This window comes from Ahaetulla prasina, chromosome 1 (assembly GCF_028640845.1).
Source record: "Ahaetulla prasina isolate Xishuangbanna chromosome 1, ASM2864084v1, whole genome shotgun sequence".
Classification (NCBI taxonomy): Eukaryota; Metazoa; Chordata; class Lepidosauria; order Squamata; family Colubridae; genus Ahaetulla; species Ahaetulla prasina.
This window is the reverse complement of record NC_080539.1, coordinates 285,160,782-285,185,345: the sequence shown is the minus strand read 5'-3', so window position 1 is coordinate 285,185,345 and position 24,564 is coordinate 285,160,782. Positions and strand designations below refer to the sequence as shown.

Below are 24,564 nucleotides of genomic sequence, written 5' to 3'. Positions count from 1 at the left end.
CTTACATATATCCTTATATCGCAGCTGTGTTCTCTGCACTACAACTAGGAATGAGTGATTCTGTTTACAAGTATATTTATCCTAATTACTGGCATAACTTTTTTCTAGTTTTGTACAATAAACTAAAATATACATTAAAAAAATGGATCACAACCTGCTAAAGAACAAGACATGCAGTTCATGCAGCAAGCATGCTGTGCAAACATTGACTCAAGCAAGTTCTCCAGAAAAACTTTCTACAGTGACATATAATAGTTAACATTACAGTAAAAATGAACATTAAAAAGTAGGAAGAAGGAGAATTACTGAACTAAAAGAGGAAGGTGGTTGATTTCCACATTTTTTCCAAAGAGAAAATACATATACAAGCTCATAAAGAATTAACATTTTCAATTAAATTTTTTGTATTGCTTATTAACAAATGCAAAATGACATGCACAAATATCTCTCTGCTACAACTTCTTTCTACGGTTGTTTTTTCACATGATGTTGGGATAAAATTCCTTAAATCAAAGCAGGGCTTTACTACTCATAGCTCTTAGAAGCCTAATATGCATATTATGCTTTCCCTTTTAACCATACTCTGGTTAGGTGTCACAGTACTTTTCCTAGTTCATCACTAACTTCTTACATATCTTATATCATACGGTTGGCATACTGCTTCAGTTGATCAGCTCAACTTCTGGTGTTAACAAAACCATGTGTAAAACATTTTGAAATCTGTTTTTTTAAAAAAAAATTGGTTCTCAACAAGCGGAGAAAAGTCAATATATGAGACAAGCATTTTTTCTTGTATCTTCTTCAGATTATCCCTTTATTCAGTATTCTAAATAAAGAATGAATTATACAATGATGTGTTTGATAGCATTTGTTATTTTTTGTTTCACACTAACTCTACCTAGAGAAAAGGAATATACCCTGTTTTCCCCAAAATAAGACATCCCCTGACAATAAGCCCTTTTGAGAGCATGGCAATAAGGCCAACCACTTATTTCAGAGTTCAAAAAAATATGACAGGGTCTTATTTTTGGGAAAACATGGGTAGTTCAGGTTGAATTTCTTTAGTACAGTATGTACAGTGTAGTAAACTATTTTTTCTGCAACATTCTGTGACATCCTACTAGGCAAAATGCAAAAGAGCTCTATTACATTGAACTAACAATATTTCTATATAAAAGCTTTAAGAGATGAGAAAGCAGGGAAGGCCACTCTCCTTTACCTTCCTATTTGGTTGGGAACCAGGAGCTCTTAATTGGAGCAGCCTTCACTTATCTTACAGGATTTTTGTGAAGAAAACTAATTACCGTATTTTTCGGCGTATAAGACGCACCTTTCTTCCCTCTAAACTGAATGTAACCCCGCCTACCTGCTGGACCCCACCCTTTGGCCTCTGCTGCCTGATTAGCACAAGCAGTTAATTGTCGGTTGGATCGGCCTCCCGACCCTCAGCTGTTTCAGGTTGCAGGGATTGCCATTGCCTATTGCCGTGCAAGTCTCCGCTGTTTGCTTCAAAGAGACAAATTGCTGGGAGGCAGATTTTTTTTGGTGCTAATCAGGCTGTGCTGAAAATGAAACTAAAGCAGGCTGTTTGCTACAATGAGGCAAATTGCTGTGAGGCAGAGGCAGAGGCAGATTTTTTTTCTTGTTTTCCTCCCCAAAAAAGGTAGATGCGTCTTATAGTCCGGAGCATCTTATACTCCGAAAAATACGGTAAGTTTTTCAGCTGTGGGAATTGTTTGTATTAGCAGAACTAGTAGACACTTTCCTACTATCTTGAAGTTCCTTCAGATGTCTTCAGAATCTATTCCCAAAGTCTTCCCAATTCTCTGGAACTGACTTTGGTGGCACCTACAATGGGAAAAGAAAGCTTTCCTGCATGAGCAGCAATGCATTCAGGCATACTTTAGTCCTAGATATTTATCCTGCTTTATGACGTCAACATGTTTTGCAACATTTCCCAATGATATATTGTATGTTTATATATTAACAAAATGTTTTAAGACTGAGCAATAAAAAAAATCACCACTATCTTTTCTTCATTTTTTTTTTTTGTTTCTAAGAAAAATATTTATTTTGGATTTTTGTTCTTCTAGTTATTTTTTTTTGTTATTTTTTTGTTTTTTTGTATTATCATTTATGTTTGAATTGATTATATTTATTTTTTAAAGATTAAAAAAATAAAAAACATATTTTTAGATTGACTAGTAGGTATGCAGAACTTTTTCTGAATTGAGAGTCATAATTCAAAAGAATAGTGGCCTGGGAAAGAACTCAGTTTTATTTTATTTCATTTACATTTAATTAACATTAAATAGTTTATACTTTACACTCACATATTTAATGAGTTTCCTCTTCTACCACATTAAAAATTAAGATATGATGGAGAAATGCATGAATCAGATTATTCACTTCTGATTAGCTTTTTCATATAAAGAATTATATAGATATCATGAAAACAGCTAAAGAGGAATACCATATTACTCTAATATTTTATAAATACATACTTACTATGGTACTTCTAGTTTTGCTATCAAAAAAGAAGTCTTTATCAGAGAGGTCAAACCTGTGATAATAGTAGAGAAGGAAAAGAAAAAAAAGCCAGAATAAATGTAAAGCAATATACAACAGAATCATATTGTTTGGTCAAAACTTTATTTCAACAAAGTCTTCAGAAAGTTGCTACTCTTCTATTGAAGAGGGTTCAAATGCTTCAGCTGTTAACATATATCCAACATATTGCATGTAGATGCTATGTTCAATCTCAACTATTGTTGTTGCTTTCTAGATCAGGGGTCTCCAACCTTGGTCCCTTTAAGACTGTTTGCTGGCTGAGGAACTCTGGGAGTTGAAGTCCACAAGTCTTAAAGGGACCAAGGTTTCAACTCCCAGAGTTCTTCAGCCAGCAAACAGTCTTAAAGGGACCAAGGTTGGAGACCCCTGATCTAGATAATATATAGACCTGTTGCTTCAGCCTACAATTCTGAAAGGGCTCTCTGCTGATGTCCATATCAAAATATTGCTTTTCAAGAAAAAAATGTACAGTAGAATCATAAGAGGGTACAATATTCCTAGTAACTAGACGTCATATTCTCTATTCAGCTGAGAAATATCCTGTAATGATTGCTAAACTGAATACTGTCACATGGAGATTGAATTAGAATATAAAAAATGTGCTGCTCAATTAGATTCCTGGCTCATTTAGTCCAGCAGTCAATTCTTACAATGCCTAACAACTGCACAAGGAAGTCCACTAGTCTCCTAGTAGAAGTTCATATACTTTAATTGACTGTGTGTTGTTTTTCCTTGTATTACAACTTTTATGAACTTTTAATAGGTTGCTTTTCTCATGGTTTATATTGTATTCTGCTTGTGGTAAAGAGATTACAAGACAGACTTGGCCATAGAATGTGATGTTGCTTGGATGCTTTATCTCTTGAACCACTTTTAGGAAAGTGTGGCATACACACCAATGGATTTTTAATAGAGAAAGAGAAAAAATAGCCAAATTCTTTTATTAGTCTTAGCTTTGGGAATCCAACTATTTGTGTATCAAGCTACTTGTATGTTTTTAGAAGTAAGCCTAATTGGATTCAGTTGGCTTATTTCCCGATCAGTCAGGATAGAACTACAGCCTGATACTGGAATCCTGTATCTGTGTACTTGGAGACATGGCTTGAACTCAGTGGGATTTAACTTGCACATGGGTATAGGATTATTCCGTAACTCCTTGAGGAAATTCATCGTGACAAAAATCTTCCATGAGCTAGACAAGATCCTGTTTATTTGGAAAAAATGTTAAATTTAGTGCAAATTGTATTCAAGCACAACCCTACATATTTCTATTAATATTCACATATTTGAGCCTAGTGCTATTCCCAGGGGCCAATTCTGTTGCAACCGACATTAACTAAAACCAATGAACTTTAACTTACAAGTGTTGCTTCTCCCTTGAGAAAGGATAGGAAAGTCGTTTCACTGTCTGATGCTTATGTTCTGCCACTTTAGGCTGAATGGGTTCTGTTATTTTTTGGATTACAGAATTGATCTTTTTCAAAAGGCCATGAGGTTGATGAATTTGATACACCTAAGGATTGAAAATACTTTTTTTAAAAAAAATCCTACTTCATTCAAATCATTTGTAGAACATACCACAGCTTTAAAAAAGTAAAACTTTTAATTAGGATAATTAAAATTAGAAAATCATTATGGGTTGTTGTTGTTAGTCATGAAGTCGTGTCTCGTGACCCTCCAGGCCTTCCTGTCTTCTACCATCCTCTGGAGTCCATTTAAGCTCATGCTGACTGCTTCAGAGACTCCATCCAGCCACCTCATTCTCTGCCATCCCCTTCTTCTTTTGCCCTCAATTGTTCCCAGGATTAGGCTCTTTTCCAGTGAGTCCTTCCTTCTCATTAGGTAGCCAAAGTATTAGGTGGCCAAAGTATTTACCCCATAGATCATTATGGGTGGTGATGTCCAAATGTTGAAATGAAATGTCATGAAAAGATAGGACTATAGGAAAAAGAATCTTATGCAATTATGGTTCCAATCATGGCAGAATGGCTTCCAACAACAGGAATTGGATGATAATTTCTATATTACATAGACTTGCTGCAAGCAAAAAAACAAAGCATATTTTTGTTTATAATGTATCCCTCATTACATTATACAAAATTCTGCTTCCAGCATCTTCTCCTTGCTGATTTGGATCATATTACCTACTTTTATTTTTCTGTCCAAGGAGGATCAATTCCTTCTGATCTCCTTAATTCAGTTTTTTTAAAAATGGTGGATGAGTTATTTTAAATTTGGAAATTTAATTAAAATAAATAACATGATAAATAGAACTTGGTCAAATACTGTTACAAAATTCAAGCCTAATGTTTAATTTTAGTTTTACTTAAAATAAATTACTTTGTACTCTAACGCTGTCTGTTCTTCCATTAGAGACATTTCCCTGCAGAGTCTGGGTTCTGCACTTAATATGTCATTAAATATTGATCCATTTCTCAATTTTGCACCCTGAACAGGTACAGACACATCTTTCAAAAGCTTAATATTCAATCATATAATATTCTATGGTGACAATGGGCTTTTAGAATTGTACTTCAAATATTCATTGGAAATTAAAACTAGTTCTTTTATGCTTGTAATTCACATATCCATGTCTATATATAGAATCATAATTTCACCATAATATAGCCATTAAAATAATTTGACTTTTTCAAACTTTCTTTAATAAGAGAAGTATTTGACTGAAAACACAGAAATAACCTTATTTATATAGATACATATTAAAATTTCCATGGTAGAGACACAGACTAGAATGTTTTAAACAACAGTTTGTTGCGCCTACTGGTCAGACTCAGATGTAACACAGACTCACAGGGAAATGTCTCTAGTGGAAGAAGAGACAGCCTTATAGTACAAAGTAATTATTTTAATTAAAACTAAAATTAAACATTAGGCTTGAATTTTGTAACCGTATCTGTTCAAGTTCTATTTATCATGTTATTTATTTTAATTATATTTCCAAATTTAAAGTAACACAAAGCTAAAATACCGTGATGGTGAAACTATGGCAGCATGCCCAAAGTGGCAAGCAAACCCATGTTGCCTGGCACACATGGACTTGCCTGTTTGTCTTCTGGATTTCTGGCAGCCATGAGCATGCAACGATCCGCTGGAATCCGGAAGCTTGGCTTTTCCAGAACATGGCCCCAATGAGTGTGCGTGCCAAAAAGGTTCACCATCACTGCTGTAATAGATAGGTTCACGCATTACACTAAACTCAAAAACTATTAGGTTTGAACTAGGGTGTTAAGTAAATTCACTGAAATCAATGGGACTTAAGTAATGATATGTTAGTCCTGATTTCAGTAAATTTATTCTTACTATGATGATGCATCCCATCCTCTCATAGGATCCTCTAGAATTGTAGTCTCATAAACCATGACTAGAAAAGATGAAATTTAGCAAAGTTAAGGCATACGCAGATTTATGTCTGTAGAATAGCTAATGGCCTTGTTTGCTTAGTCATATTTTCTTTTTAAAAATCTATTATATTTAGCATGTACCGTAGTAATTCTTTTTCTTGAGATTTTTCTCAAGCAGTGCTGTTTCTTTATGTAATGCATGTTGAATTGCCATTCCAAAGGCTGTATTGCTGAGCATCTGACATAAAATCTAACATTTAAACCTCATCACACATGCACATTGAAGAAAATAATGGTTTTATCTGTGGTGTGAAATCAGAAAAAGATAACAAACACTCACTTAATTGTGGGAGACCCTTGGTTACCTTGTACTTCCCAAATATTTTGGACTATTATTCTATAAATCATATCCAATATGGCTAAAGTCAGAGCGAATTCTAATTCTGACTGAAGAGCATCAGGTTGCACATTGTTAATATCGGTGAAGTTAGAATTTTAGAATGGAGTGGCTGATGGCAATAGAAAAAAACCTGCAGCTGAATCAAAAGCAAACACAGGCAGCCTGTGTTATGCATGATTTTTGGAAAGACATGTGATAAATATTTATAAAATTAACTACAAAATGGCACCAACTATGTCTACGTATCTTTTAAGGAACACATTTCTGCAATGCAGTGCAATGAACATGCATAAACATTTATATCTTGCAGCATTACAATTCATACATTACTCTATAAATTGTGTCACAAACTGTACCAAGAGGTTTAGTTAAATATCCTGCTTCTCTTACAGACAGACTATTTTAATTTATGAGGAGACTATGAAAAGAAGTTAATGTCATGTCATTTAAATGTTTAGACCTCCTGATGTTAAAGAATACTAAAACTAACCTTTTTTGTGGGCATCTTCAGTTTCATAAACTCTGCTTCGCGGCACAAAACATTCCAAGGAGCATGAATTTTTATAAATCCAAGACCATGTATTTTTGTCTTTAAAAAAAAGAACAGACAGAAAAAGAAACTTTTAAACCAAATAAACACAAAGCACCATTTGTTCAATTTCATTTATATTGCTCTGCAAGTTTTTCTTCTTTAAAAGGAGAACGTAATGATTATGAAGCAAATAAAAGAAGCCTGACGAAAGATATATAGGCCAGGTAAAGCATTTTGGCAGAAGTAATTTAATAATTACTTCTAAAATTCCAGTTTAAATAATATGCCTTAAATAAAGCTCTCAAAATCAAAGCTAACATTAAATGGTACTCTTTTCAAATGAAATACTGCTACTATAAAAAGTTACTAACCTAAATCTATCAGTTGAACATTGCAATCTGACAATTCACCAGAAACATTTGGCTACAATTTATTACTCATTTACTCTTTTCAAAGGTCCCACTCACTGTAATTGAAATTTCACTTTATTTATGCTCAAATTAATTAACATCTTCAAATTCCTTGTCTAATTGACAAGATCATTGTTTTAATATTATTTCAGATACACCAGACCCTCTTATCATTCAAAGTATTAGTGCCAGTGGAATTCCTGAGCACTTTGACAATCCTACAGATTTTTGTTTTTAAGACAATTGTCCAAAGTCTGTGCAAGTTAACCCTTCCAAAAAGACATGTTCCAGAGCTATCTGTTCTCTGTCTTTGATTTGATTGCCATTATTGCTGTGCTAGTTTACACAAGCATAAAAGCTTGTTTTCATACTGCTGCCCTGAACACCTGCTTACAAGAAATACATTACTCAAGAGACATAAGTAGCTGCCAATCTCAATATGGCAGAGCTTCAAAAACATGTACAGTATTAGCTTACTTCATGGAGGAGAATCTAATCAATTTAATATATGCTTTCCTTGAAACGAGCTTTTACTTTTATCCAATATTAAGGTCAGCAATAAGGTTTCAGTGACACACAATTGCAAGAAATTCTTTTGCCACATATGCTGTTTTTATTTTCCTGTGAACTGGACATTTGCTTATGTTTTTGATATCACATATTGCTGAGTAGTGTTTTTATTGAGTCGTGTTTTATTCATGCTTACATGGAAGACAGTCTCATTGAATTCAATGACTTAACTCAATGACTCAATTCAATCTTATAGATTCAGACTTATACTCAAGATGTTATTATAGGATTACAGTGCTGAACTCTAATGTTTTTCCTGGGATTAGGTCCTAAAGAATACAGTAGGGCTTACATCCATATATGTATTCAGTTGTAAAGTTGGTATATCAAAATGCCTTGAAATAAACTATTAATTTAAAATTAACTCATACAAATTGTAGTTAACTACACCCTTATTATTTATCATTGCTATGACTCCACTTTCAGTGATTTTTGTAGAAAACAAATATTGGTCATCAAATTGCAAAAATTGCTAATAAAACCTCACATTTGCTTTATATAGAAGATCTGAAGCTTTATGGAAATTCAGAAATTGAAATACAGTTATTAAACATCATAAGGATTTTTAGCACAATGGTATTTGGCCTAGAAAAATGTGGAGTAGCAATAAATAGAGGTAAAATCATGAATGGTAGTAGAATTTAAATACTGAATGGCTAAATTGTCAGGAGCCATCAGGATGAAGCCTAGAAGTATCTTGGCCATTTACAGTTGGATAACATCAAGCATGGAAAAGTTAAAACTGTGATTAGTAAAGTATACATCCAAAGAGCAAGAACATTGCTAAAGACAAAATTAAATGGTGGAAACACCTTCAAAGCTTTTAATTAATTAATTAATTAAAAATAATTATATAGCTGCCCATTTTATACCAAACTCTGGACGGCTCCCAATCAAGAATTAAAACAACATAAAAACCATATTAAAACTATTTAAATCATAAGTATTAAAAACAAAAACCTGGCACCAAGTCAAGCTACCAATACCAACATGTACTGTAGTTACCAATGCCTTGAAGGTTTACTTCAAGTCAAATACACTTCTGAACTAGAAAAGCATGCACTACACTAATTACATAAAAAAACAGGCAGGAATGAGCTTTGATGCAAGTTAAAAACTGGAACTCATTGAATGTGCAGGAAACAAAACATGAATATCAAAATAACATTATGAAAACACAGAGAGAATGCTGGCAAGGAAAAATATTACATGGTCAATTTGTACAAAAGATTAAGGGGAAAGTAAACTAAGATAATACCTGGCAATGGCTGACAACTGAAACACAAGAAAAGAAACTGAAGGCTTGATTTTGTCTGCTCAAGAACAAGTTATTTGAACTATTATATATGTCTAAGCTACAACAACCTGCTAAATGCATTTGAAACTCTTGATGCTTATAGTCAGCTAAACAAAAATGGATAATTATTATTATTCCCATCACCAATCTCTTTCCACTTATGACTGTATGACTGTAACTTTGTTGCTGGCAATCCTTATGATTTATATTGATATATTGACCATAATTTGTGTTGTAAATGTTGTACCTTGATGAACATATCTTTTCTTTTATGTACACTGAGAGCATATGCACCAAGACAAATTCCTTGTGTGTCCAATCACACTTGGCCAATAAAAAATTCTATTCTATTCTATTCTTGATTGATTGATTGTTTTAATTTAGCTAGCAGATCTATTAGGTCAGCAAATATACTGTGTTCCAAATATACTTTTTTTCTGAAACAGATGTATCACACTGAATAATCAAAGATTCATATAACTTTCACCCAATAGAAAATGAAAACACCTTTACTACTCACTTTTCCCTTAGTTCATGGGAGGCTTGGCATGATAATTATTCCGATGGCAGGTAAATTAGAGTCACTCCCACTGAAATACATACGTTTTTCTATTTAATTATGCTGGCACTATTTGATTTATATCTCAATTATTATTCTAGATGTTTTATTTAACACCTATACTGTACTACCGATTTCTAGTAACAACCTAATTGTATTTTTGAGCCCAGCATTTAATTAGAATATTTGCTAAAAGGTTCCCATCAATAAAGAGGAGCTACAAGAGTAGCATCAATATTTCTTTTTCAGAGAGACTTGGAATTCCTATCATCTTTAAAAACAATGAGGTGAGTAGTCTTTGGTCCTTTTGAACACAGTTTCCCTTAAACTTAGGAAAGTGTTACTACAAGATTCTAAATACAGATGAATCTTTTCATTTAAAATTGTCTGCCCTATTCCTGTAGGCAACGCGATGCAAATGTGTAGCTTAAAGCAGGGGTCTCCAACCTTGGCAACTTTAAGCCTGGAGGACTTCATCTCCCAGAATTGGTATTCTGGGAGTTGAAGTCCTCCAGGCTTAAAGTTGCCAAGGTTGGAGACCCCTGGCTTAAAGGATGCAGAATGTCCATCAGCATCTTTCGCTGTAAAAACTTACACTGTTGAAACAGTATGTTATCAAACCAATCACTTATTGGTTTGGGTTGGAAACTATAACTTACATTTCTTCATTCTCTGCCTTCCAATAAAGTTTAATATGCATTGAAACAAAGGACAAACTTTTTCTAAGTTTGTGGAAATTGAGATGCAGTGCTAAATGCCTTTGGAGTTCTTGTCATACTTCTATGATTATTTATACTTTACATTATTTATAACATTTATTAGGCGCCTATTTTATCATAAGGTAACTCTGGGAGGCTTACAGTCATTAAAATATGTCTATATGTCTACATTAAAATATAAATAAATTAAAATCAAATCTGGGGAGGGTGAGAGTGGAGCGGGAGGAGGTGATATCTGTTATTATTCAATCAACCACCTTACTATGCTTTCCCCCCATTGGAGCCCCAAGCCAACTGGCAGTTACATTTTAGGCCCTTACAAAAGGATAGGAGGGTTGGGGCCAGCCTCATATGTGAAGGGGGGGTAGATGTTCCAGAGGGCAGCAGCCACAGCAGAGAAGGCTCTCCTCCTGGACTCCACCAGCTGGAATAATTGGGTTGATAGGACCCACAGCATGCCTCCTCTACTAGCACAAGTGGGACAGGTCAATCCCAGTGGGGTGAGACCATCCCTCAAGTAACCTGCATAGGAAAGGTTTATATCTGCAACACCATCAGCTTTTTAAACTATATTTGAAAGAAAGTATCTTTAATTAGTTTGTTTATCTCTAACACTTAAATCACTCTTAGAAAGTGGCATTCTTCATGTTTAAAACTACAATATTTTTTTTCAACCCATAAGATTTAATTCAATGATGTACAGGACAAAATAATGAGGTTCATTTTATATCTTCCATATAAGGCCACATCATACGATCAAAATCAATAATTTGGGGATATGGTTTGAGTAAGCTTAAAATCATGGATTAAGAACATAGGATTTAACCATCAATATGTGCCTGAATATTTGCTAATAATACAGCTCTCAGACACAGCTTTTGTCTTTTATTTATTTATTTACAAACTTTTATTTAATGTAAAGGCATTTCTATCAATGATGGAATGACTCTCTTTCTCTCTCTCTCTCTCACACACACACACACACACACACGCGCGTGCGCGCGTGCGCGCGCGCACACACACACACACACCCCTCCCTCTGGACGCTTACCAAATCTTTGATAGGCCATTATAACAGTATACATATGGCCACATGAATGGATTAGTTGTATTGGATTATATCGAGACTTGTATGAAATAGGGAAATCCTATAGGAATAGCATAATAGTTTATTAAAAGAAAGAATTTATAGTAATCTGAATTAGTTGGAGTCTGAAAGGAAACAAATCTGGCAAGATTAAGCAGATTTTCAGAGAAAACTTGTAAAAGTGTGTATTTCTTCAGACATTCTACTGGGATTAGAGTGTACTGGGATATTTCTACAAAACCCTAGGCCTTGGTCTTATTTTAGTAAATATGACTCTTGTTTTTTAGTTACTCATCTTCACCCTTGCGTGACTATCCTTGCAAAAGGCCACTGGCAGAGAGGGACATATCCCTTTGGGAAATAATACTGTCAAGTCAAAAAATACTTCCGTGGGAATCTCTCTACTTGTTTGTTTTGGAACCCTTCCCCTTGAAGAAAAACATATTGTCCCACCTATTTATCTCTCTATTGTACAGATTCATACATGTGCTGAAATGACTATCAGCAAAGGTGAATTCTTCTGCATATAACATTAGAAGCCTGCAATATTGCCCTTTATTTATGTTATTCTTTCAGAACTAAAATCTTTGTACAGATAGGATAGTAATTCCATGGAAATGGGTACCTATCTTAAGATACTATATCATGACATCGCTGTAAATTGTGGTTTTGTATCCAAATTCAAAGTTATCCAGGTAAACTAAATGCACGGACCAACAGAAGAAATACTTTTTTCTGAATGTAATTAAATTGCCCTTCTATGAAGAAAGACTACACTAATTGAGCCTCCTTAGCTTGGAGTAATAACCAATTGGTATAATGCTTCCAGGCTGGAAACCAAGAGACCACGAGTTCAAGTCCTGCTTTAGGCACAAAGCCAACTGAGTGATCTTGGGCCAGTCACTTTCTTCAGCCCTAGGAAGAAGGCAATGGCAAACCACTTCTGAAAAACCTTGCCAACAAAACTACAGGGATTTATCCAGGCAATCTCTGTGAATTAGATACAACTGAATAGAAAGAAAAAAAAGAAGGTAAAAGAAGATAAGAACATGATAGTTATATATAAATTCATTCATGTCCATAGATAATAGGCAGAGAGGAAACTTTCCTCATTCTTACAATTTTAGAAGTTCAAGTTATCCACCAAAATTAAATACAAGCAGTTTCAGAACCAAGAAAAGAAAATACCACAGCACAAACTGTGGAAATGGCTGACCAGTAGTTGTAATAGTAGCCAATTTCTGTCATTTTAAAAGGGGAAGAAGAGGATGGAAGAATAGGCTGTGGATGGCTACTAACATTGATCGGCTCTTTACCATCTTATGAATTATAGACAGTTTACTATATGCAATGATGACTGAGAAATGTTGGGGATGTCTATACTCCAGTCCAGCCTTATGAACTTTCCAAATGCATCTAATTGGCCATAGAAAATTAGACTACCTGGGCGTATGTTTTGATCTACAAGTGTCTTTCCTATCTCTTTAAATTCGGAACTTAGAATATATAATATAAGAAACATTAAAACAACTTTTTATAGCCTACCTTTATATTTTATACCCAGTACAACCCTGTGAATTGTTGCAAAACCTGAATATGAGGGGAATATGAGAATCTGCATTCAGTAAATTTAGTCTCTTTTCCCAAGCTTATTAAATGTATTATGAAAGGTATATAGTATTACATACTATGAACAATACACAAGGCACTAGCATTACTACTGTTTTGTACTGTCCCATATGGATATGGACCACATGTATTGTTTCTACTTCCTTCCACTTCTTTTTGTAAGCAAGCTGAAAATGTTGTTATTTATTTTGGGAATGACATTGTGGTGGACTAACCACATTCATTTGTATGCATATGTTTCGGTATCTTTTTGAATTGCTTTAGATCATACATTGCATTTTAAATTCTATATAAGAAATGTTAATATTGTACAATGTGGGGATATGCATACCATGATTGGGAGAATAAAAATATTGTAAATGAATAAAGTGATCTCGCAAATTAGATTAGATTCTGTCTTCTTATATATTGGAGTTAGCATGGGTTTCAAATGAAAAGCAGTATAGTACTCTGCAACATAATGAAGTATTATATTTGATTTATATGTTTGGTTAAAAAAAATTATAAGCACCATCTGCCCAGGGGCCCAAATTAGTTGTCCTTGATATAAATATATTATGCCTCATTTCATCATAATTTAATCTCTCTCACATAACATATGGATTTAGTTGCACCACAGAAACTCTTGCCATTTCTGAGAAAAACAGCTTAATTACCATTATTTAGCTTTTTTCTTCTTTTAACTGATATACCACATTTTGACTAATTTCTTTGATGAGTTAGGAGGTACCTCTAAAATTTCTGAAATCATTGTTCTTTGCTCAAAGATCTAAAAACTTGCATGTCTAAATGCTGCAATGCTAGGCATCCTAAAAAGTATTGAGACTAATTCCTGGTAACTAAATGGACAAGTCTATATACATATTTTAACAATAAAATACAAATAGTCAGGAACTTTTTCCTGCTTCTGTTGGGATTTTCCCATCACACTTCAGCTAGCTTGGCCCTGTTTATCCTTTTCTAGATCAGTCAAGGTTACCTAATGGCTCCTACATGGTCCATTGTTGGCTGAATGCTAATAACATTCAATAGCTGGACAGTACATATTCTTCCATCATATTTTGATAGGACACTTGAAAAAGCTTAAGGTAACCCATCAGTTTCTCATTTTATAAAATGATTGCTTGAGATGTGATTATTAGAAATGAAAGCCATGTGGCCTTATACAGGTTTGTTAAATACAATGGCTCTAATAATATACAATGGTGTTTAATTTGCATTTTTGTACAACCACTTTTAAGAGGAAATCCATTATATACTGTGTTTCTCCAAAAATAAGATGTATCCCCAAAATAAGTCCTAGCTTGATTTTTATATGTGCGCCTAATATAAGCCCTACCCCCAAAATAAGCACTTGCTAAGATACTGCCCACTGCATCCCACCATCTGGTGCACATGCATAAAAATCAAGCTAGGGTGGGGGTGGGGTGGTGGAGCTGCCCCACGCGCCCTGCACCCACTTATCCTTAGGACCACCACATCTGGGCCTCCCAGGCTCCGACACTTGTCACGCTGCTGCCCGACTTCTGCGGCCACGAGTGGCTGAGAGCAGCTGCAGAAGAAATCAGGCAACGGCGAGACAGGTGTCAGGACATGGGAGGCCCGGCTGTGGTGGTCCTAAGGTAAGCAGTTAAACATCCCCCCAAAAAAAGACCTGGTACTTATTTTGGGGCCCAAAAGAAAATAAAGCTCAGTCAATAAATACGCCAAACATAATGTGTAATATTTTGTGTTACATACTCACATTTATATGCAAGTAGTTTGAACATGGTATGTATGTATATGTATGTATGTGTCTGTGTATGCATGGGTATGTATGTTTATATGTATATGTATAGTTAGATGATAGATACATTAGATAAATGTCAGCAAGTATTATCCCATAGAAAACTATCTCTATATGGTAAAGAATGTGCATGCAATGCAAACGTTCCTTCTTGTATCTTGGTAAATATAAAATACGGATGTCGAGGGCCACGTGAAAAATACATGATATTAAAGACTAGTTTCCAAGTATGTTAGAAAAAAATATGCTTATTTTCATGGGAACCTATAAAGGCTTTGAGATGCTCATGAACTTTTCAGCAACCAATCAATATACTAATAATTTTTATATGCACAGTAAAATAAAAGAAAAAAGGGTAATTACATCTTCATCTCTTTCCAGCTCAAGGCCAGCCTGCATAAGGTTGCTTTCATACTCTTCTCTGCGGAATCTCTTGTCATCTTCATGATAATCTATGTGAGGTGCACTTTCATCCATGCTAAGCTCTCCTCCTTTTCCAGGAAGTGGTTTATCTTGCTTAACGCTTCGAGGCCCCAAATCATTGAAATGGATTCGCCGAGTGAGTGTCCTACTAAATGAGGACTTCTTGTAGTGGTAAACCAGAATATAATCCACTTTTCTTTTGCCATCTCTAAAAAAAAGTCCGTATTTGCAGTTGGCATCTGGATCTTGTGAGAATGAATTTAATAGCTGTAAATGAAATGAAAGAGATTGAAATAAACGTTGACATTAAACATGAAAATAGTTAAGGATTTAAATAGTTATTTTCGGACACAGCAAAGATCACCAATGGATAATCTTGCCAGAATGTAAATTTACAAAACACTGCTCATTAATATTTAAAACTTTGTTGGTGGTTCAGGGGCTTGAAATGGTAAACAAAGAACAAACAAAATAACAAGCCATCTGAGGTAACAGATGACTTCACTCATTTGTTTTGCACAGTACACTGGCTTTGTGAAATCTCTGTATGTTAAGATCTCAAATTACTGCATCCTGAAAATCATTAGCTGACTTTCAACTAGAGATACAGACGCGTTAAGCGCTTTGGGTTTTTTGTTTAATAGTGTCTTAAACATGTGTTGAGATCACAGGCTTTACTCCAGAAAGGATATTTGTCTTTTTACTACTGACAAATACATTAATATTACATTCAAATATTTGTCACTTTTCTTCAACATCTGAAAAATTCTTCAACATCTGAAAAAGAGATCAGTTTTAATAGAGACTGAAAGAAACCAGCTGGTCCTACAGCTCAGCCAAAAAGATCCATGGACTTCGGCCAGTAAGGGACCAAGGTTCAGTTTTTGCTTCATTCGTGATTTTTTCTCATGGAAAATTAAAATGGAAATACAACTGTCATCCTACCCCCTGCAGTTTTGTGATAACTGGAAGTCGTATTGCAACTAAAGCTTGCATTTTTCAAAAGATACGTGCTTCTTAAAAAATAGGTCTCTGAATAAAAAAAAATGTAAGGGTTATGAATCCCAATTTTTTTTTTTTTTACATTTATACCCCGCCCTTCTCTGAAGACTCAGGGCGGCTTACAATGCATAAGGCAATAGTCTCATTCTATTTGTATATTTTTTACAAAGTCAACTTATTGCCCCCCCAACAATCTGGGTCCTCATTTTACCTACCTTATAAAGGGTGGAAGGCTGAGTCAACCTTGGGCCGGGCTCAAACCTGCAGTAATTGCAGGCTTTGTGTTCTAATAACAGGCTTCTCTATTGCCTGAGCTATCCCGGCCCTTTATCTTCCATTAGAAGTATTCGTTGCTTATTTGTAGATCAAGATTAAGGAAACCATGGATTAGTGTAATGTGTGGGCACATTTAATGTGGATAAACCAAGTTTACTCAGAGATGTATAGCAGGATCTGATTTACAATTCTAAAACAATTACGACACTTAGGATTGTTATTTTATCTCCTCAAACTCTCAAATTAAAATGTAGGTCACAGGATATTTATTTATTTATTTATTTATTTGATTTGATTTTTATACCGCCCTTCTCCCGAAGGATTCAGGGCGGTGTATAGAACTCCTAAACAGAAGATAGTTTTCAAAATGCTGAAGTATCGAAGTGCTACATAAATAGATGCACCTGTAAAGACTTTTGCAACTCACTACATTAGGAAAATTTGATACCTTTGAATCCCCATATGACTTAAAAGATTGAGTTACTTTGGACAGTGAAAACTCATGCTGATGTTTCAGATTGGGAATGCCACTTATAAACCTACTTATCCTTAATTAAACAAAGTATTTCAAATCATTTCTTTATTGGACTGTAAGAAGAAAGTAAGCCATCAATGCTTCCAAGTTTGCATGTGTGGTCTTTCTCCAGAGACCACTTTCTATAAATTGGACTGAGGCATAAAAAACAGATGCTTCCTTTTTAAGGGAAAAAAAATGAATCCATCTTTTTTTTATACTTTTTGACAAAGATACTCTGACCTTTTGAGCCTGTCAAGTGTTTTTGTTTAAGAACTTTAGTAAGTTTTAGTATATAAATTTTAGCTGAAGTGACTAAAATGCCTTTAAAATCTGGGGTAAGAGAATTAGTTGGGTGTTTAAGGTTATACTAGTCCACGATGGAAGACTGCATATAGACAATTTAATTTTTTAGTGATTTATTAAATCTGTTATAGATTTCAACAATGTGTTTTTGCTATTTTTTATTTCTTCTGTTCTTGTACTGTCTACATTTATTGTAGGGGACCTATAGAACAGTTTTTAAAGAATTTTAATCTTTTTATTCAGGTGTGTGCCTGTCTCTCTCTCTCTCTCTCTCTCTCTTTATATATATATATATATATATATATATATATATATATATATATATATATATATATATATATATATATATATATACATATACACACATACATACATACATACACACACACACACACACACACACATTCACATAAACACAATTTATTTTTCCATTCATTATCACCGACAGTGTCTAATTAGCTTCTTGTTACATGTGTTTGTATTGCTTTCTTGTCATGTTTACTTATTTATTTATGACAGTAAGAAACCTAGGCAGATATCTCCACCGGAAAAACATGGTTTGTTCAAGTCCTCTAACACTCTTTCAAAGCACTGAATCAAACTTGTGTTTGAGTCATAGTTTTGCAATTTATAAGAAATTTAAAAAGGGCATAAGAGTCTATTGAATGCAAAATGGTTCCTTTTCAGCTACATTGCTTCATTCAATTCCCTATAGCTTGTAAGAATTGTCTAGGGTATAAAAATATTGAATTTAACAACCATTGTACTCCACCCACAAATGGAGTATATTGATTAATTTTTATTAACTTTTTTATGTTCCTAACTAGCATACCACAGTACAATTTGGACTTCCAAATATTTTGAATCAATATAAAAATGTTGCTTCCATATTTGACTCAATGAATCCTTAATGTAATCCTTTCAAAGAGCTGCTCCCCACATTATTACAATTATGAATTACCATGGCACCATAATTCCAATGCTTACATATATCCCCATTCTGATCAAATCATCTAGACACAGGAATATATTCTTTCCCCTTTAATGTTTGTATCATGGGAGAGAGACATGTAAGTATTATATACCCTAATTATATAATCTAATTACAAAAGGTGTCTCTAAAAGTATTTTTTCCAGGTCATTACACTATTACATTATGTTATTGTTGCACTGATTTCAAATTTTTATTGGAAACCCCAGAGTTAAATTTTATAACAAAACCTCTGTTTTTAAAAAGGACATATTAAGCCTGAATGCATATGCATTCAGTATTCCTGCCAAATGCAATATAAATTCACTAACAAATAAATAATAATTAATGGAAAGGATACAAATATATTCTCTCCACCATTTCTGAAACACAATTCAAGTTTTATGACTTTGCAAGTCATAGTTCTTCTAAGTTCTTCTCTTAGTGGGGTATTTACAATGCTCTATTAAGAAGCAAATCATTGTGTTCCAATTTTCTTAACCTACTGTCTTTTTTATTCTTAATTTTATTAGTTTACTCAATCACAATCCTATTTATTAGCAAGATTTTTTAACCATGCCATTTGTACTGTTATAACTTTGTCTTCTTTACATATATGGATTTCTAAGCCTATTAACTTCATTCTTTTATTTGTATTTGTTTGTTAGATTTATATCTCTGTTTTTTTCCAGGACTATATGGCACTGCTTCCTCCAGCTTTTTCCCACAACAACAATCCTGTGCAATTCAAAATCATCCTCAAATTTCAGTAGCTATTCATAGATTTGGATCTTGGTCCCTCTGTCTTGCTCCAATACTTTAATTGCTATTTCTTGAAGGCTTTTACCATCCTGTTTGATATGTTAAAATTTAAATTTTGATTTCTTAGAAATAGTTGAAACAATGAGCTTTCAAAATTGATTATATATATAAAAATCTTACGAATATGTTAAGATTGTCACTTTGTTTCTGATCATGTTGCAAAATAAGCATATTGATTTAATTCAAAAATTCAAATTAGACTTGACTTTGCATGTCTGTAGGTTAAATACCAATAACAATTTAATTCTGATAAATAGTCACATAATTTTGAGAATTGCATTGACGTAAATATAAAGAAGTTTATGTAAATATAAAGAAGATTAAACTTACTTTGAAAAGTTATACAATGTGGGTACTTAAAGATAAAATTGAGATGAGTGCAAAAACCAGAAACTCTGCATATAATTTCTGTAATGCAATTAGATGCAAAATAGTTACTTACATATTTGTGTGTTTATGCATATATATGTATTTGTATGTGTGTATACACAGAACAATTGTAAAGGCACACACACAAATGCACATACAGAGATGTCTGTCTTTTTTCCCATACGGTTCTTCAAATTATGCTGTCCCAAAGAGAACCTTTTCATTCTTATGTTTTATAAATGATCAAAAAGCTATGCCATGTTTTTAGTGACTAACACCACAGCCCTGCATTTGGAAGGAAGAGAATACTGTGAGCTGTACAACGTCAGCCACAAAATTGTACGGCACTAGGGAAATTAAGCTGCATTACCTAGGTGCCTCCTGAACCCACAGACCAGGTGAGCAAGCAGCTCTTCTACTCACCGTACTTTCTGTGCGAACATAGCCGATGTCTTCAATAGCTCTGATGTTGATGATGTGGATTCCCTTCTCCTCGGCAGGTAATGTGGAGTATTTCTCATTCATCCTCATTGTTGTTTCATTAGAAGCATCTCTGAAATTTTCTGGGAGAAACTCCACCCCAGGAAATGAACCGTCAGGGTCTAAAGAAAAGAGAAACAGCTTAGTCTAGAGCTTTTCATGGCATCTCTTTTCCAGCTGGAACATGTCCAGGTCTGCCTCTCCCCCTGTCTTTTGTTTTCTGGAAGGACCTCCCCTGTCTTCTTTCTCTTATGCTCCCCGGCTCTACTCTGAACACTTGTATGCTTTGCCCAGGTTCCTTCTTGGCATTGGCTCAGCTAATCAGCACTGTAGAAAAGATTTTGTGTCACAATATAGATGCTGCCAGACTCTTTAGACTGCAGTAGCAGCTGAATGAATTGAATGTCTAATTAATTGTTTCACAAACAGCCATTACAAATTCATTGTCCTCAACACACAAACAAATAATAGTAGCATATTAGCAGAACAAAACAGAGACCCACATGGAATATGCTGCATGCTAACTTACCTACACAGCCGTATCGTATAAATAATGTTATAGTCAGAACACGATTCTGTCAATTGTACAGAATTATGAAATTTTAAACAATGACAATGTGTACACCTGAGCCCCTATACTATTACAAGTGTTAACAATGTAAGATGTAAGGCAGAACAAAACGTATTACATAATGAACAGGAAATCATAAAAAGATGACATGTAAATACTTCAGAAATATAAAGCTGTAGCCTATAATGTAAAAACGAACTTCTAGTAAATTCCAGGATAAGTATAATTTAAATCCCAACTTTTGTATCACCAGTACATTATATAGATGCTGGTTTACTTACAAAAATCTAATAAGGATGCACAGCACATTTTTCTCAATTGTCAGTATGTTGTACTAAAACAATACCTCTATTGTGATTTTATTTTTTTTATGAGATTGCCATCACTCCTTTAGTCACTATGTGACGATAATAGGGTGATTCAAGGCTCTTCACACCTCAAGTAATCTATAATCCTGAAACGTGTCCTATTGTTTTACTTTTTCTTCTTCTTATATATATATATGCTTATACCTCCTAATATTTACTCATATATATGTTTATATACTATATAATCTTTTTGTATGATACTTATATATATTGTTGTGACAAAATAAATAAATAAATAAATAAAATAAAATAAATAGTTGCAAAACTTTCTGGGCAGGGATAGTCTGACATCAGTTCTATGTGCTCCAGTAACCTCTTGGCTGGCTTTCTGCCATGTGTTATATGTGGGGCTATTTTGGAAGTTTTGGAAACTTCAGATAGTCTAAAATAGAGTTGTAATGTTATTAACTGGAGCTGGTCTAATCCGTATTATGATATTAAATCAGTGCTCTGCCAATTGCATTGGCTTTCTTATTCCCTTTTTTCCCCAGGCCCAATTTAAGATTGCAGTGATAATTTTTAAAGAACTGAGTGGCTTGTGGCCAAAATAGCTCAAGGAATGCTCCTTCTTATGCAGTAGCCTGATGAATTAATTGCAGGAGATTTACACAATTTTATAAGGAAGATGTTTGTGGAATTCTTGAAAGAGAAGAAACTTTATTCTAAATATTCCCAGGTCTGCAGCTTGTTTCCTTGAGTTGATACTTTTAATATAATATGAATACACAAAACAAATTAACTGAATAATTTGCAATTTCATAGGTACATAATTGGTGCAGCTATTAATCCATTATTTGTATTCACAATTATTTTACACTAGAGCAATGCTATATTTAAATAAACTGATAATAAACTATACAAATTTTCCCTAATGGTAATTTGCTTAGATAATTCTGAAATTAAACCAAAGCAAGTTCACCCTCTGGCAGAGAAACGAAACCATTTCTTCTTCTAGATCCATTATCCTTTGGCTTGAAAGAGATAGGGATTTCTGACAGTGACAGCTCTTCCTCCCTCCCTCCCTCCCTCCCTCCCTCTCTCTCTCTCCTATCGGCAACAGAAAAAAAAATCAATTACAAATGTTTTGTGGATTGGTTCCATAAAATGGATGTAAAAGCTTACCTGTGACTCCTGTTGGAAACATGTAAAGATGTAAAGAGACAGCCGCACTTGCACATACTTGTCTCCAAACTTTATCTGGTGTAATATTGGCACATTATTACTGGGTTAAACTGGAGGTCTACAGTTGTCCCTAATTCTTATTATCTTAAATACATTACAGAAATAATGGCCAGGTGAACATATATAAACTGAACCTTGGTATTGTATTTGGTTGGCATAAATTGTATTTGTAGTATTATGAATTTTTTTTAATCATAACAAGATTATGTGGTTAACCCAAATAAAGTATCATACCAACCAAATCCTTTCAGAATCAACTCAAAAAAGCTGCATATACAATTTTTTGACAATAAATTCATTTGGGAACAAGAACGTATAATTAGATTAATAATAATAATAACAACAGAGTTGGAAGGGACCCAAGAGGCCTTCTAGTCCAACCCCCTGCCCAGGCAGGAAACCCTACACCATCTCAGACAGATGGTTATCCAACATTTTCTTAAAAATTTCCAGTGTTGGACCATTTACAACTTCTGTAGGCAAGTTTTTCCACTTATTAATTGTTCTAACTGTCAGGAAGTTTCTCCTTAGTTCTAAGTTGCTTCTCTCCTTGATTAGTTTCCACCCATTGCTTCTTGTTCTACCCTCAGGTGCTTTGGAGAACAGCCCAACTCCCTCTTCTTTGTGGCAACCCCTGAGATATTGGAACACTGCTATCATGTCTCCCCTAGTCCTTCTTTTTATTAAACTAGACATACCCAGTTCCTGCAACCGTTCTTCATATGTTTTAGCCTCCAGTCCCCTAATCATCTGTGTTGCTCTTCTCTGCACTCTTTCTAGAGTCTAGAGTAGATTGCTTGACTGCTATCCTAGATATACTTAAAGAGAAGATAATACCAGTATCTGTAATATCAATCCTGAAGCTCAGGATTGAACTATAGAGTCCTTGGTACTCTCTTAGCTTTGTTATTTGCTTGTAGATATTTCATTACCTAACTAGATAGCATCATCATCAGGTAATGAAATGTATGCAAGCAGAAACAAAGCTAGAACAGCATCAGGAAGTCTACATACTTGAAGAGCTATCACTTCCAACTGGTACATTCAGAATATTAATCACATCATTTAATCAAAAGCAATATTTTAATAAGACCATGTATACTGAAAGTTCAGACATTATGATAACTAAGAAGTGTTTTCACTGTTGCTTCACTATGTGGAAAGATCTACTAATGAAGATTTAAGAAATCCTACCAGTAAATTCTTTGTGCCTGAGCTTATTCTAGAAGCTATAGTTAAATTGGCTGGAATTAACAAGCATTGTGATCTATTTGGGGAACGTTGTATTGTATTTTGAATAAATAAAATGTTAATTTCAATGTTACAGTAACTTTTTAAATGGGGAATATTACTTAATTCAAAATTAAACACAATTATTTTATGTATAAAATATTATTCTAAAACATCTAGTTCAATCATTTTGTTTTCTCAATCAAATAACACATTTGATAATAATATGTTACTTTTAGAATACAGCAGTGCCAGAGAGATAATGACTAGTTGCTGTCTGTTTACAAATGCACACATAGACACACACTGTATATAGAGATTCTTAACATTCTTTAGTATTCTTAATAGGTAAAATTGTACAAAGAGTAGATGCAAGGAAGTAAACTATAAACCTTTCATTCAATTATTGTAAACTGAAGCACTGTAAGATTAAGTGAATTTCCGGAACCACACAGGAAATTTTTGTTAGAGTCAAGTATTTGCTCATTCCGTGAACACTAAATCCATCATTTTAATATCTATACTTCCCCTTTTCTCACTTACTTTATGTTCCATAAATATCACAAATAATGTAAAATAAATAGTGTAGTTTAGACTTCGTATGTGCTTATTCCATCAAAACCAACTAAAGTTGCTAATGTCTGATCCTTCCTCATTGTTATCAGCCATTCAGTCATGTCCAATCCTTGGCCACTCAATGGATCAGCACTCTCCATGATTCTCTGTCATGGTCATCCTGGTGTCATTCTTTATAGTGTCCAGACAATAGATACTAAGGTGCCCCCTTCTCCTTTTTCCGCTGATCATTCCCAGCATGACTGACTCTTTGAGTGAGTCAGCTTGCACGAAATGATCGAAGTATGACAGCCTCTATTTGGCAATCTTGTTTTCAAGTGATATTGAAGTGATACTTCCTATGCTTAATAGCCTGACGTTACTCAGAAAGCAGGCCTTAAAAGAAGGGGTATTTATACCCTCAGCAAAAAAAAAAAATTGTTACTCATCATATGTACATGACAAAATGAAGAGACATCATTCTTGTTGTGAATTTAGTGATTCAGTTGTCATTCAATTTTTCTGATAGGAATTGGTTCTCACAAGTGTTTCAGTAGAATAAAGTATATGGTTG

At 34.1% G+C, this 24,564-nt stretch overlaps 1 protein-coding gene across 4 annotated transcripts in view; it reads right to left on the bottom strand.

The window, feature by feature from the left end:
- The window catches only part of ANO1 (anoctamin 1), a 134,745-nt gene that overhangs the window by 68,516 nt on the left and 41,665 nt on the right, over window positions 1-24,564 (bottom strand). For all 4 annotated transcript variants that reach the window (XM_058161488.1, XM_058161507.1, XM_058161498.1 and 1 more), the window contains exons 2-6: window positions 20,028-20,206; window positions 15,286-15,612; window positions 6,824-6,922; window positions 3,933-4,084; window positions 2,509-2,563 (exon numbers count right to left, since the gene is read on the bottom strand). In XM_058161488.1, coding sequence (XP_058017471.1) covers window positions 2,509-2,563; window positions 3,933-4,084; window positions 6,824-6,922; window positions 15,286-15,612; window positions 20,028-20,206 — 812 coding nt within the window. The remainder of the gene's footprint in view (window positions 1-2,508; window positions 2,564-3,932; window positions 4,085-6,823; window positions 6,923-15,285; window positions 15,613-20,027; window positions 20,207-24,564) is intronic.